At 38.7% G+C, this 15,898-nt stretch overlaps 1 protein-coding gene across 7 annotated transcripts in view; it reads right to left on the reverse strand.

The window, feature by feature from the left end:
• LCLAT1 (lysocardiolipin acyltransferase 1) overlaps positions 1-15,898 on the reverse strand; it is a 118,267-nt gene that overhangs the window by 45,217 nt on the left and 57,152 nt on the right. For all 7 annotated transcript variants that reach the window (XM_061350542.1, XM_061350538.1, XM_061350543.1 and 4 more), the window contains one exon: positions 8,350-8,466. In XM_061350542.1, the coding sequence (XP_061206526.1) occupies positions 8,350-8,466 (117 nt within the window). The remainder of the gene's footprint in view (positions 1-8,349; positions 8,467-15,898) is intronic.

Below are 15,898 nucleotides of genomic sequence, written 5' to 3' on the forward strand. Positions count from 1 at the left end.
CCCTCACAGGGAAGAATTTCTTCCTTATATCTAACCTAAATCTCTCCTACTTAAGTTGGAACCCATTACCCCTTGTCCTGATGAAGTCAGTCCCTGATCAGTCCCTGATGAAGAGTCCCTCTCTAGCTTCCTTGCAGCCCCCCCTTCCGATACTGGAAAGCTGCTATGAGGTCTCTACACAACTTCTGCAGTGTTCAGGACACTTCAACAGTACCAAGCCTGACACAAGGATGTAGTGAATAAGCCCACAAAACTGATTGTTTGGTGTCCTGTGCAGGCTCAAGGGAGCACCAAGGGCATTGCAAGACCCTGTGCTTTGCTTACAGTGCTGCCATGAGTGACACGATAGGAAAAAACAAACCAAATAAATATTCCAATCAGATTAATAACCTTTCCAAATGCACACCCAGAGAGATGCTGACCAAGCCTAGCTCAGCAGATAACAGCTTTTTACACACGCTGTTGGTCCACCCTGCCAAATCATGTACATAACCAGACAAACCTTTTCAATAGTACAAAAAAAAAAAAAAAAAGAAAAAGAAAAAAAGGCAGGGGCATATTTTCCATTTTGAAGAAAATTCTAGTTTTTACTGAGCAATCATTTTTTCCTGAACTCATCTGTGGCCAAGCTTCACTTCTACGTATGCGAACTGATGAGCTAACATTGTTCCATGCTCCAGTTGAAGCAAGTAAAAAAGAGCCCGCAGTTGCCAAACATTACCACATGGTTACCACAGATACTGTGTATTCTGAGTTAAGAGAAAACAGTGGAAACCTCTAATACCACTGTGGGGTAACTGCTGGCAAATAGTAATTCTTTAATATGGTTACCACAGCGACTATTAATAACCTGCAAGGAGGTAAATGGAAAATAATCCACCGCATGGTATATCTGCTTGTCACAAACTATGAGTCACACATAAGAGAGCGTAAGGAGATTATTTCAGTAGATGGACCTTGATAGGCTCAAAAACATAAAACCTGAAATATTTCTGATGAGCACCAGAGATACGCGGGTGACACAAACAACAACATGTCATCCTGCAAACACTACACGGATCCACCATAAACCCTTCAGGGAGAGGCTGCGTTCCTGTCTCCAAAGCAGTGGAGGATGGAATGAGGAAAGGATTGGGGCTGAGAGAGAAGCGTCTTTGAAAAAAACCAATCATTCCCTGTAGGAGCAGAACGTTGGCCTGTTTGCCACTACGGTGGGGCAAGTGGTACAGAATACTGCTCCAGTAAAGAGATGGAAGAAGACAGTAACAAAACCTTCAATGAGTACCAAAGGCCAGAAATGAGCTAACAGAAAGCTGGTGCTCATTCTGAGAAGTACGTCAAAGCCAACAGAGGCAGATGCTTGTGAGATATGGTAATCATCAACAGTTAACTTGATTCTGGAAAAAGTCGAGCTGCCCTTTCCCATGTTCCAGATTACAGAGACAACTGTCAGCATTCACAATAAAGCACAACAGCCTGCACTGGATTTTCTGCATTGCTGGATTTCACAGCCATGCCAAAAGATAAAAGTGTGGTTTTGAACAAGGTCTTTGTTGTTATTTTAAATTTACTGATTTGTCACGAATTTTCTACCAACACACAAAAGGCATAAAAGGCACGCGAACCTCAATTTACATACCAATATTTCTATATCAAAGGCTATGCTATTTGATGCACAGAATCCAATTCTCATAAAAGCACAAGTTCAATTATAACAGCAGCCAGTGAAGCTCTAATACTGCATTTTCAGCTAAAAAACCTGCTCAAAGCTCTTTCACAACAGCTCCGTAATTTCTGAGTATCAGTCTACTTAGTAACATAACTCTGGGAGGCACACATGCACAGCAGAGGAAAAAAAATGGGAAGAAAGAATTTCCTTGCATTGAAGAATTATAGTTTAGAGCTGTTGCTTAATCTCTGCAAATCTGAAGGATGCGCGGGTGAAATGAGTTGACTGGGGACCTAAAGTTAATGCTCGTGGGGCCACTTATATTTTCCTATTTCCAAAACAGACCGGTTTTGGTTTACACGTGCACCGAGCAACCAGTACAAACAGGAGAGAGCTGCTCTGAGAGATGGCAGTGCCAGTCAGTGCACAAGCTCCAGCCTCGCCAGAACCCACAGAAATTTGGGCAGCAGCCCAGCATATCATCCTGGGAGTGAGAAATGTGTTCCGTCACCAAAAGGGAGGCCAGCTTGCACTAAAACAACAGATCTATAACCCTTACTGTCATCTGTACAGGGCCTTTCTATGCCCTGTACCTTTGTTATGTGGAAGACAAATTATGCTCAAACCTAAGAACTGCTTAAGTTTCACATGCTCAGATTGAGAGCATAAAACCTCTGAAGGTAATTCAGCAAACGTTCCTGTGATCTAGACTGACATGCCTCATCCATGATTAATCCGAAGAGGAAAGAAACTTTGTGTATCAAATTAGAAAGCTGTGTGTTTAAGACGTACATCCATTTATTCATACAACCATCACAGCGTGAGCATTTCAGTCAATGAACAGAGCTATTACAGACCTGGATTTTACACCTGCATCAATTTTCCCTTAAGAAAACCCAAATATAACACACTTAGAAATGGGCATTACTTCAATTTTCATTGGAAAGAATGAATGGCATCTGTGTTATAAGATGTAGGTGCTTTGGGCATAACTGTGCAAAGAGTAGAAGCATCATTTACACCAAAAGACAAGTCTCTAGCAGTATCTTGGTAGCATTCCTCACTGATATTCCAGCCACTCATGAAAGCAGCCTCCTGCCTCTTTCCAAGTCAGAAGAAAAAGAAAGCTCTGGGAGCTGCTTCAAGTTGAAGGGCCTCATTAATGAATTACTAAATCGAGAGTCCCAACTGTAAACGCCATTTACACAAATATGGCAAATTTGAGCACCTTGACTCATGCAGTGGTTGCAGGGGTCAACAGAATCACCTCTTTAAGATGGTCCATAAGCTATTTATGGCTTTACATGGGAGCTCACTATGTTCTCCATGAAGAGTGAGGACATTCAGATACCACTTGCAAGGACCTGCTGTGTAACTCTTGGGCTACTTCACACCCCAGTGAAGGTGAACCAAACCATATGTGTGAGCTTTCAAGACCTGCTGAGTGCCATCTCCTATTAACTTAGATATATATTAAGCTGCAAATCACAAACTGTATCCCCATATTATTAGCTCCAAAGTGCCATATAAACCCATTGTACCATAACCCAAATCAATGGCATTAAAAGTTAAATACATAAATATACATAGATATCAGAGCTCCTGGAAAAGCATAATAGTCAGTAAGTATCAAGGGATTAAAATATTTACATAGTTATAAAGAGATATCCTAGATTGATACAATACACCTAACTACAGTTTTCCTTCCCTAGCATTAAATCAGATTGAGATACTCTCATACTGAAATGCTGTACAACTGTAACGCTTGGGTATAAACAACAGAAGATACAGACTGGTTTCTGAAGGTGCATATATAAACATTTATTTTGGGGCAAAAGGACCAATTTTGAAGCAATCATGTAAGCAGGATGAGAATCACAGTTTCCTTCCATCAGTAAGGATATGCAACGAAGGCAAACATGTTAAAATTGTATCTTTATTTTAGAATGCTGTAGTTGGCAGCTGTTATCCGCTATATTTTTTTCCAGTTGGCTAATTATGAGCCAGAAATAAATTTGAAGCCGAAATACTATAATAAGGCAAATAATTCTGAGTCTTCATCATGCTGTAAAACCAGTAAATATAAACCCCATAAAAGGAACACCCAGTCCAATGTATCCAGATATTAAACTGCTGATGGATATGAAGGAAGTGTCAGTAAGAGGTCAGTTAGAATTTAATACTGGCAGAAATAACTGACTACAAAAGTATGAATAATCTTCTAATGATGCTTTAAAACCTTTGCTTTGTCTTAACACTTACTGTTTATTTAGTCCAGAGAAAATACTTAAAAGCCATGAAGCAATTTTAAGAAAACATTTGTAAACAGCTATTTTCTCTCGACAGACTATTTGGCTACAATTACAGATATTATGCCAAGATAATATATGTAATTCAATGAATCCAGACAATATTGAATCAAATCAACTAGCATTATTTTCCATCTCTTTGAAACAGAACATTCAAGCCATCTGAACTTTCAATGTCATTTGGCACTCCAGAAGAAACTTTATAGAATACAACCAGGCCTGAAAACCTATATTTTATGTATGAGTAGCCTCCTGACCTTTCATAGCAGGATCTCACAAGCTAGATCTTTAGAAGCATGAGCCATCAATGTTTTTAATTAGCATTGTTAAAGGCACACTTCTATAAAAGTCTTATTTAAATTCCTGCACATTTTTGTCATTATCAAAACCCCACATTTTGTAAAAGGAGATGATTCGCCTTAACCCAAGTTCTGCCAAAAATTACTCTATACTTAGCATCTGTTCAAAGTTTCAAGCTTTAAAAAAGGATTAAATATGATTTTGGGAGATGGTTAAAGAGAGGCATGTGATGATGAGTTAAAAGAAGAAAAGGAGCCATGACCAATCTTCATTTTGGTGTCTAGAGTTCATTTCCTGTTGCTCACACATACTTGATCAAGCAAGCAGAATTAGAAAGAAGCAAATTAACTATTGGTTTTTTTCCTCTTTGCTTTCCACTAATAGCCAACCAGCCAGACATTATAGTCCTTGGGATTGCAGTGGTCACTCTGGTCAAAGGTTTGCTCTTCCAGAGCACAATTCCTCTGGCTGCCCCAGTAAGTGATCAAATGTGCTTCAGCACTAAGAAAATGTGAAATTAATTGAACTCATCTATTTTAAGTATTTTGATAGACTAAGACCAAAGTGCTTGCAGAAGCAAACTTCAAAGCATGCCGGGGGAAAAGACTAGTGGTGTTTTGAGTAACATGCATCAGTAAAGATTAATGAAGAATCTCAGAAACCTGATTTATCTATTGCAGAGACTGCATAATTTACTAGAAATTCAATAATAGTTCCCAAGAAGTATCACCTTCTTGCAGGGGTGAAAAACGCATATATTTCATTAGTCTATATTTAACCTAAGTGTATTTTATACTTTTCTATCTTCATTAATCCTTACCGAAATTTTGGTTCCTCTCTCACTCACTTCCACATCTTCAGGTAATACTCTGTACTGTGTATCAGGTAGCAAGCTGACCTTATCCAGCTACCACACAGTCTTTTCCTCTTTGTGTTCTCATGTCTATACTGTATTTTCTCTTACCATACACAATGACATTATACTAAACCATCCTACTTAATATTGCTATTTGGTCAAAGCACACACTTCTCCAAAAATCAGTCCTGAATCTCTTGCTTAAAAACCAGCAACAACTGCAGTGCTTCTTCTCCTGAGTGTACTATTAATTATACATCTGAAGCATGTTCATAGTCTGTCTTTACTCTTGGGTGATTCTAAGGCTTATATGAATGAGAAAACAGTAATGTGATCATTTACAAGTAAAACAATATTTTCACTGCCTTGGCACCTGAGCATAATGAAAGTCAAAACCAGTCAGCTTTTACCTGGGTTTCTGTTTAGCACAGTCAGCTCTCAGGGTAAGAGCTATTACTCATGAAGAGCTAGAATGTAGGGGAAAATAAGGTATGAGAAAATAAGGAAAGCCAGGGAAATGTATTGCCTAAATAATTTTTATTGCTTTTTTGGTGGAGGTTTTACAGTTCTCTTTTTTTCTTAGCTCTCATCATCGCAGCAATGACTTAAAAACCATCATAGCATCATCTACAGGTAAAACAGATCAAATAGTTGAAATAACAACTGTATAAGAGCAAGAAGGCAGCCAGGGGAATTTGAGTGCTGGTGATCACTGGCATCACGTTGTTCAGAAATTTCTGACACCTATGGAAAGCAAAGGACTGATAACTGACAGATTATGCTGTCAGGGTGCTGACTGTACTTCCTAGAGCAAAAAATTCTCCTATAGATAAAAAAACCCATCATTTTACTGAAAGTTATTTTTTCCTCTTTTTTTATATCCTACTGAGAAGGGTCATTAGTAGTTATTTTTATGTATTAGCAGGTAATTCTTTCATGCTACAGCTTGTGATGCATATTAATCAGGGTTCTTGCCAAATTAAATTAGTTTTTTCAGCATTCAAAAAGCAGTTAAACTTCTACTGACATTTTCCCCCTCTCTTCATCAACCTATTTTTGGAGTAAAATAACGTACTCAGGCCTGAAGACACTTGAGCCTCAGGAATGAAAAACAGCCACAAGCCAAAATGTATTCACAGGAGAGCTATAGGGCAATAAGGTTGTCATCTATGCACAAAAATACTTTCAAAGACGTAAATATGATGTTAAAATCTCCACCACTCCCTCCCTGCATGTTAAAGTCACACACACTGCTTTGTGCTTCCAGTAATGAGCAGAAAAAAAGGAAGCTAGTCTATTTCTATGCTTATTGCTACTGCCAATGCTACTGTAGCATTAGGACAGTCCATAAACAGGGACCCATGTTAACACCATACCCTTAACAAACCTGGTTTTCTTATTACTGCTAATACTGGGAATAAAGTATAAATAGTATAAACGATAAGATAAAGCAGAGTTCCACAATAACCCTAGGCCATCTGTATCTGAAAACCTACCTGGATATCTATATTGTAATTATATGTATATATATATATATGCAGGCATATAATGCACTGAAGTGTTTTAAAGTCAAGCAACTACAGTTAGGTTGTCCATAAAAATAAAACATTTCAACACAAATGGTCTGGTTTTGGCACACTTGCAAACAATTGAAAACATACTCTTAAATTAATAACTAAGAGTTAAGCATTTAAAATGCTAGCGGTACCACCTCCTCACCCATAATTTAGTACATAACAGCACACAGTCATCATATATATAGCTTATAATGCCTATCAAGGTTCCCAACATGTAGCAAATTCAGTGCTAAAGGGATATTCATATTTTCACCAGATTTGCCTGCCTTAAAGAAAAGTAGGCCTCAAAAGCATTTGAAAGACTAGACAGAAAAAACAAAACCCCCAAAAATCTTGGAATGTTTTTGGAATCAGCCTCAAATATTTTCCTTTTTTATAACCCAATAGGCTAATTTGCATAGATCTCTTATACAGAAATGGAAAAGCATTTTGACCAAATTAGAAAATGACTGTACAAGCACAAAGCTCATTTCTGCAGCAAATACAGGATTTGGTTTTTTATTTTTAAGTTGATAATATTTTGAGTGGAAAACATTCCTTCAAGTGAAAATGTATTCCAGGCTAGAAATATTATTATGCACAAGGTTAACCTGGTGCTATAAAGTTTTAAGTAAAACAAGCTTTTGAAATTGCATATGTAGCAATTCTTTACTACAGCAAATTGAGTAATAAACATTCAAGATAGATGAAAATCTAAGATATCCATCACTGAATGTCCTAAATAAATAGAGTCAAATAGATATGTGGTCCAGCTAGCATTGTCCAGCTGGACAAACTATCAAAGCATTTACAGTGATTTTTAGGGTATCTGCTCAGTAGGCATCAGGCAAAATGCACGCCAGCTCTGCTCCTAAAATCAAAGCAAGGGTTCCAGCAAGGGAGAAAACCTACCCACAGGCCCTTATTCCTTTTAGCAACCTCCAACTTCTTCCTTTGGCAGTCAGAATAACCAGCATGTGTTAAAGATCTAGAAATGTTTTTCTCTGAATAACTAATTTATAAATAAGTTACTTCATATCTACTGTATATGTTTATTTTCTTCAACCATACATTCATATATCCTGCACATATTCCAACTCATGTGTATTTGAATCACTGCCACATCAGTATTACTTAATGGTTACCCTATTATGGCCTCAAATCTCATTGAAACGCCCATTCTCAAAAAGACCCACAGACACAGCGATCTAACAAGAAATCACATCTTTATACTCTGATCCTCTGTAACAGGGACTCGACCTCTACTTGCAGATTCATACAGGGATAGAAGACCATTTCCAAGTAGAAAGCAAGTATAACACATTCTCTTCCTCTCCTCCCTACCAAGAGCACAACTATTTTACACAGATTCTCCAAGTCACCATTACCTGAAAAACCTGGCAGCACTGTGCAGCTCACTTGCTGCATCCACATGCTGCTGTGCATTCCATTTGCCCATTTAACATCACAACTCATCTCCGCTCTTAGACTTAAAACCAGAAGCTTTTCAGAGCAGGAAGTCTTATACATGTCTGCGTGTTCAGTAAAGACTGGTTGAACTTCTTTGGGATCTTTAAGCACTTTTGTGAGCTTCTACAGCTTGGGTGAGATTTGTTAACTTAAAGACAAAAAGAACATATAAATACACAGCAGGATTACCTTCCCTTAGACGCTCAACCACAAAAGTGAAGCCAGTAGTCCGCGGATGTAAGACGTACTCGTACTTTTGAAGTCCGTTCTTCTCAGCGAATTCGTTACTGCGAGCTTTGGTATTGGCTGAAGGACAGAATAAAACACACCACTTTCAATTAGTGTGCATGGAGACCAAGAATTACATGTAATTATGATACGACAGGAACAGTACGACAGCAGTTCACACAGTACGGATATGCAACAGCTTTTCAGGTGGAGGCAGACAGTGAGTGCGCTTTTCTTGGCTCTAGTATGGCATGAGGAAGAGCCATGTGGACTGCAAGAAAAGCTTTTTTACCCTCTCCTTTCATTTTAGAAAATAACCAGCAAAGCTTTTATATTTATCAAATGCACTCTGAAATCTATGAAGTCTGTTACAAGTTCTCTGTACACTTCAATACTCGTTTTACAGTAAAATGTGTTAACTGGCTCAATTATTTTTTTAACACAAAAGGCACAATATATAGTAATACAGATTTGCTATGATGTACAGAAATACCTTGAGGTCAATGTTTAACCACATTAAACTTATTTCAGAAACAAAATGTTAAATGGAGGAAAACTGTTAATGTAACAGTATTCTCTATCTTCATTCTGAACTTGACACGCTTTATTCCTCAACCTGCACTGCACATACGTACCCTGGTTTAATGTTCTCACCAACTGCCTCAGTGTCACCACACATGCAAGGCATCTGGAAAGCATCGTGGCTAAACCCCATGACAAATGTGTTTCGAACCTCTGGCACAAAGAAGTCTCTCATGAGGAAACTGAACAAAGGCTTTTCAGAAGCAGTTGGTAACAGAGCTCACTAAGGAAGGAAGACACACTACAGCAAAATCTTCTGAAGACAGGTGGAGAGGAAGCAATTTCTTCTCCAGCTATGTGCAGGAGACTCTTCAAGCAGCCTCGGCCAGCAGACAAATTGGCTGTGGTGGCTATACTTTCTCCATCGTTGCATGTACTGCTGCGCAACCAATGGAGCCAAAGGCAATGGAACATGCAGTGTTCCCTTGGCAACATGGACATCATCAGTTGCATAGAAACATAGAACCATAGAACCCTTTGGTTGAAAGGGACCTTAAAGCTCATCCAATTCCAACCCCCTGCCACAGGCAGGGACACCTTCCACTAGACCAGGTTGCTCCAAGCCCTGTCCAACCCGGCCTTGAACACTGCCAGGGATGGGGCAGCCACAGCTTCTCTGGGCAACCTGTGCCAGGGCCTCACTACTCTCATAGTAAAGAACTTCTTCCTAATACATAATCTAAATTTCCCCTCTTTTAGCTTTAATTTGATCAACTATCTTATTAAACAACTCCTATTTGTATAGCTTTACAGTTTTAAAAGATAAAATCCCCGCAACAGATCTACGGAACAAGATCATTGCTCAAACTATATCTATTCTTTTTCAAGCAGTTTTTTTTAAGAGTCCACAGTTAACCTTAACAGAGATGGGAAGCAGAGTAATGAAAACATATTGCTGCTTAACAGAATTGATACTTATAGGCAAGTCTTTTCCTTTATAATTGTAGCTTTTCCTGTAAAGGAAGAATAGCTCAAGCAGACAAATCAACAGTAGTGTGAGATGTCCTTTTAGCAGTAATGCAACTTTCCTGCATTTTTCTTTTTTTACTAAATGACATCAGCCCTTTGACTATCAGAAAATGCATGTCTCTCCTAAAGTACTATCTACCTACTAATAAATGCCATAGCATATCAGTATATTGAGTATTTTTTCCCTGTGACCTACTGTTTCCATGTGTAAAAGCACTGCTTTTCATACATACAACCCTTGAGATTCAGTGCACACATTTCCTGATTTGGAGGAAAGGAAAACTGTTGCATGGTAGCCAAGCAAGTGATTCAGCAAAGAGAATCCAAAGACTTAATTCTTGCCAAATAGCCAGAATGTACAAATACTTGAAAACATTACATCTTCAAGAAGCATTGCTAAAATTACAGAATGTGTGGAATACTAAAATTACACTTGGCCACATAAATGTATCTTTCCTTGGATGTATGCATTATGTCTTTAACCACGTGACTGGAGTATCTATTTTTGTCTGCTCGACTACTATTCGATTCAATACTGAAAATGGACTGTTCTGAATGAGTGAAGGGAACTTGCCTTTAGGATTCCTACCTCTGCGACAACAAAATTTGCTAAGTGAGTTCTGAGCAAGACTTGGAATGGCAGAAATGGCAAACGCAATCTTGTAATTATTAAATGTTCCTCTGAAAAGGCAGATTCTACCTCTTAGACATAATTGCATTGCACTATTAGCTCAACAAAGACTCTCCATTTTCTAAGAAATGACGTTGATCACCAAGTGTTCCCATAAAAAGTGTTCTTTTCCAGATTCTGTGGTGATTCAAGTAAATGTTCTAAATTAATTAATCACAAAGTTTCTAAGCTAACGTATTGTTTCTTCCAAAGGACAGAAGTTCTTTTCTTCAATTTCTGCATATCCAAGTTTGGGTTTCACTTTGGCACATTTACATTCTGCAAATCAAGTCAATCAAAGCTTTGAGACACAAGTGCTACGGAAATCTACATAAAGTTAAGCAGTCAAAAAAAATGTTTAAATCTTAAATGTCTTGAACATCTTGAACTGCACAAATTTAATGAGCACTCAGAAAAACCCTCACTAGCACTCTGTTTCAGAGGGAACATGAAAATGAATACCTCAGTGCTTGCAAAACACTCCTACTTGCACTTGCAAGCAAGCAAGACCTAACTGATGTTGCAGAAAAGGTTTGGGACCTCCACTGCCCACTGCCTTAAGTAATTATCTTCCAACCTCCTCTTAATGCACCTCCTTGCACTTGGAAAGAACTCACTATAAACATCTGTAAAACATCTTCCAAATTTCCCTTTACTATAATGCCTTTCTACAGACATGTGAACAGCTGGACACTGGCACACCAGCCAACACTGTTCAGCTATTTCCTGATATCTGTACCTCTGTCTTGCCTCTGGACTTTATGTTTTATATAGCAGAGATTATTCCTTTCCCCTTTTGCATGACTCTAGTGTAATGGGATTTTAGAACTGGAGTAACACTCCCAGCTAATACAATGATCACTGTCATCTGGAAACATCATCTCCGTTTTCCCTTCCTAACAACTATCAAGCCACAGGTCTTTGTGCATTAAACAATATTTTTTACTGCAAGTCAGGAAGGTCAAAGGGTTTTGATGTTATCCTGAAAGCAAAGCGAAGATGTGCCTTCCCTCTACTGCAAAGTAAGAATGCCCTTCCTCCCCCTCCTGCTACTGTCAGCAACTGAACAGTTTTTTACTCTGCTATTGTTTATGAACAAATGCACTGATTACCCTCTTATCCAGTGCGAGCCCCTTGGTGCAGACCTATGGCTGTTTAGGGTCCCTGTGTGAGAGACACTTGTACCTAAGCCTTACAGGGAACATTCAGAGCAAGTCTCCTGCTTAGAACTGTATTCAACATAAGGCAGAAAATGGGATGTTCCCCATTATGTGACACCTAGAGATCCAGGAAATTAGAAACCTATTTTATATCCTCTCCAACGTGAGGGAATCCCCACAACAAACCCTCTTTAAAATCCCTTAACCAACAGATCAGGCTACACTGTCAGCTACATAATCAATCCAGATTATCACATCCTCAGGTGAATGAACAGAAAAAGTGAAAGATGGCTTTGTAAGGCTGATAGTGAAAACACTTCTTAAAAAAGAGGAAACATATGTTCTCTTCTTTGCTTCCAGTACACACAAATTGCATAAAGCAGCTTTTGAAACAAGGACGGGAAATTAATTCGGTTTGGGTCTCCTCAATCCCAAACTGCATCTCACATCATTTGGCTAAGTGTAATGCCCACTCTTGCTCACCCTCTCTGACAAATACAAGTAAGTGTTGCTTTCTAGAAACAAGTATTTTCTTACTTATACTGTATTTAAGCCAAAGTAAACCTACCCCCAGGTTCCTTTTATGTGTATTTCTAATCTTAACTGCTTGGTTCTATCTGCTCCTATGATAAAAAAAAAAAAAAAAAGTAAGTAGAATAATCAATTGTCATGCAAAGCAACCAATTTATTAATAGAGTGTGATGTGGGACCTTTCCTGATCCAGAACTGCTTCATGCTCTGTCTTCCCCAGTCTTGCACTGACTTGCCTCTCCCCCTCCGTCTCCTTCAATGACTACCTGCAGCCTCACAGGGGGTACGTTCTTAAGGTGGTGACAAGCACAAGAAGTCAATTTATTTGAGTCTTTAGACATTACTGCAGAGCAATTGTCAAACTACACAAACAAACAAGAATTTAAGGGGTCTGGCCATAACCTCTTAAATTATTTTGCTTCGGTGCTGCCTTTGGTACCTCATTTGATTACACTTTTCCCCATTTATCTCAAAATTACGTAGGTTGGAAAAGCTCAGCGAGTCGGCACTTTCTGGAAGCACTAAACTTCAGAATTTCATTTCAAGGAACTGGGGAAGAAATTACGCCAACACATTTTCTTCATTTTGAGCTACAGATTGTTAAGAAGTTGAATTGCTTTTGCTACTGAAAAAAAAAGAGGATAAACTGAACAAATACCTTGTTTTTTTAAGTCAAATTATATTTTCAATGTGTGAGCTAGTTTTGAATTGAAACAGAAATCTCTAGAATTGGACTTTGATGAAAGCCATAATGCACTAAAAAGCTGCATTCGTATGAGCCTGAAGAGTACGAGTACTTCATGTGAGGACAAACAGTCCAAAAACTCCAAGACCTGTACCCAACAAAACTAAGTCTGTGCTCCCCATGGAATACATATGCAGACTTAGCCCTTCTCAAACAAACACGCTCACATGCTTTTACAGATCCAGCATTGTCCAGGCTGATGTGTTTTGCTAGATGTCACCCAAAAGAACTATAAACTTCCCTCATCCTCCTATACTTCCCTCATCATCTTATTGGAAAGCTGATTCTGACAACTTTAATACAACTATTTCTGATCAATTATCCACTACTTTTATTTCTGTTTGTTAGTATTTAATATTGAAATATCAGTACTAGCGCACTGATATTTGAATATTAAGTACTACCTTTTCCTTTAGTTTAACTTGTGATAAAAGCATACACGTACTTCTATGACTTCAGGTACTCTCAAATTATATTGGTGCCAGATAACGAAAGAATAAGCAAGTACTCAAAAAAATCTCAAAGAAAAAAATAATTAAAATTTAAAATCCTCATTTATCTATCAGAGGTTTGCATAGAAAGCATAAAAGGTATTAAGCAATTGTTGTTATTTGTGCTACTTTCAAAATATGACATGGTACACCAATGTCTACCAGTGCTTTTGACCAATCTCTTTTTGCATCACCAAAGTACATCACATTTACTAGAAAAGAGAAGAATCCAACAAAGTTGCCTTCTGTGATTGACATCAAAAATTCCTGCCAAAATCTGGACTCTAGCAAGCTTTCCGACTTATTTTTTAGCTGTTCCTCAAGTAAAAAAGGTCTGTGCAATCACACTCTGTCCACCTGTTTGTTCCCCTTAACTTTTGAAGCTATTGCCACCTGCAAACAAAGTTTGACAGAGACAAGAGGTTCAAAGATGACTAAGCCTCCAGGAGATTTAGAAAAACCAATAACTGAGTAAAGGCAGCCTCTGAGATCTTAACAACAGGAAGAGCCAGGGCAGGCTCCATCAGGGCTTTCAGCACAGCATGCAGCAGGCCATCAGTTAACTCAAGTGTTGGTGAGGATGAGCCAGATCACATGATGCCTCTTGCAGAGACAGCAGCAAGAGGTTTGCAGAGGAAATGTCACACAGAAGGAAACACAAGGAGAAAGGAGAAATCGGGGTGAAGAAGAGACCATGTACAGGGATGCAGACAGGAATTCAGAGGAAATGAGGCTTTAACAGGTGCAGAGCAATACAGTGACTACTTTTTGTTATTGCTTTCTGAGGAATTGCTACAAAGAGTCTTGTAAGGAACACCAAGAAAAAAAGAGAACAAGCAAAATGGTGGGTTGTATTCCAGCTTTCCAGAAGCATTAGACTTATGGCTGTTCTGTTTGCTTCAAAGCTTCAGAAAGTCTGGCTACACATTTATCTGCTGAGGGCTTCTTTTTAAGCAATTACAATAAAATACCTTTGACGCACTTAGCTTTAACCTTGAAGTACTCCAGAGTGAAAAGATGACCAACCTATCAGAAATAAGTATATAATTATTACCTCACACCCTATACATCCAAGCGGCAAATACATCGCTTACAGTTCATGACATTACTATTTCTAAGGTTTATTTACATAGCATCTCCCACGGTAAAGTACTTCACCAACCTATATTCAGGCATAGCCCATGTATAAAATAGTCATACTTTACATTTCTTTGACATCTTCTCAAATACCTGAAAACATTCTACAATTGCTTATAAAGAGAAGTCAACATATCATTGTCATATGGCCACTTAGAGGATAAAAACAATGATAGGAGCACAGGGCTGCACAGCAATTCTGCTTTTCAGTGAAGTACATGTAGAACGTTATTTCTCACTTTAAGCACCAGAAGAATTTTGTCTTCAAAAGTAATTAGCAGTTTGAAATGTGGTCAGAAAACAAGAGCCATTACCTGTACGTTTGCAGAATGTCCCCTAGGATACTGAGTGATCATTCAGAACAAAACTGTGGTTTACTTCTTATTCTAAAAGATGGGACGTGAGGCTGAAGTAGGTCTTAATGTGTCAATAACATACCAGAGTTTGCTGAAAGTCATTTTTTCAAAACATTATATAAAACACATTATGTTCTATCATTCTCATATGGCATAAACCTATTAGCTTGGCAAGGGATTTTGCCCTGTCTCCTATAATATGTTAAAATATATGAGCTAATGTTTCCTGTGAAGACAATTAGATGGGGAGAGCTATTTACTTTCCCAGAAAAAGCCCCAGGGTTTTACCTGTCTCTATACATCTTATGCTCAGATATAATCTCAAGGTGGCATTCATTACTGATGGTGAGGAGCGCTAAACACCAGACAGTTTGACATGTCAGAAGCCAGCACCACTGCCAAAGGAAGTAGTGCTCTATCATCTTCCTTTCTTCCCTGCCCATCACTCCTTCCTTCCCATTGCACTGCTTCCTCCCTGGGCTGCTCAACAACCCAGGGGGAAATGATCCCCCCGATCTGTGCTGGCTTCACAACAGCACAGTTGGTGCAGGTACCCATTTGACAATGCAAAGTTAAAGAGGACTTGCTACACACGTATGAGGAAGGAAATCAGAACAGGAATACTAATCAGCTACAACAGCTGAGAGAAAACCCTGTGTTTCCTTGAGCGATTCCACATTCAGGTGGAAGCATCCCCACCACTGCCTTTGGGACTCTGAAGCACAAGTGGTTGTCTCAGTCCACAGCTAGCTCTTGTTTTTTAAAGCTGCAGTATGAACCTTCCTCAGTTCCTTAAAATCTGTTGGCCCTGAGGAATATCAGGAGGGATTACATCATTTATGGAATAAACTAGAAACAATCCAATTCCT

Source organism: Neopsephotus bourkii, unplaced genomic scaffold (genome assembly GCF_033783945.1).
Source record: "Neopsephotus bourkii isolate Nb327-2 ecotype Australia unplaced genomic scaffold, CSIRO-AGI_Nbou_v1 NB_518, whole genome shotgun sequence".
In the NCBI taxonomy this organism is placed as follows: domain Eukaryota; kingdom Metazoa; phylum Chordata; class Aves; order Psittaciformes; family Psittacidae; genus Neopsephotus; species Neopsephotus bourkii.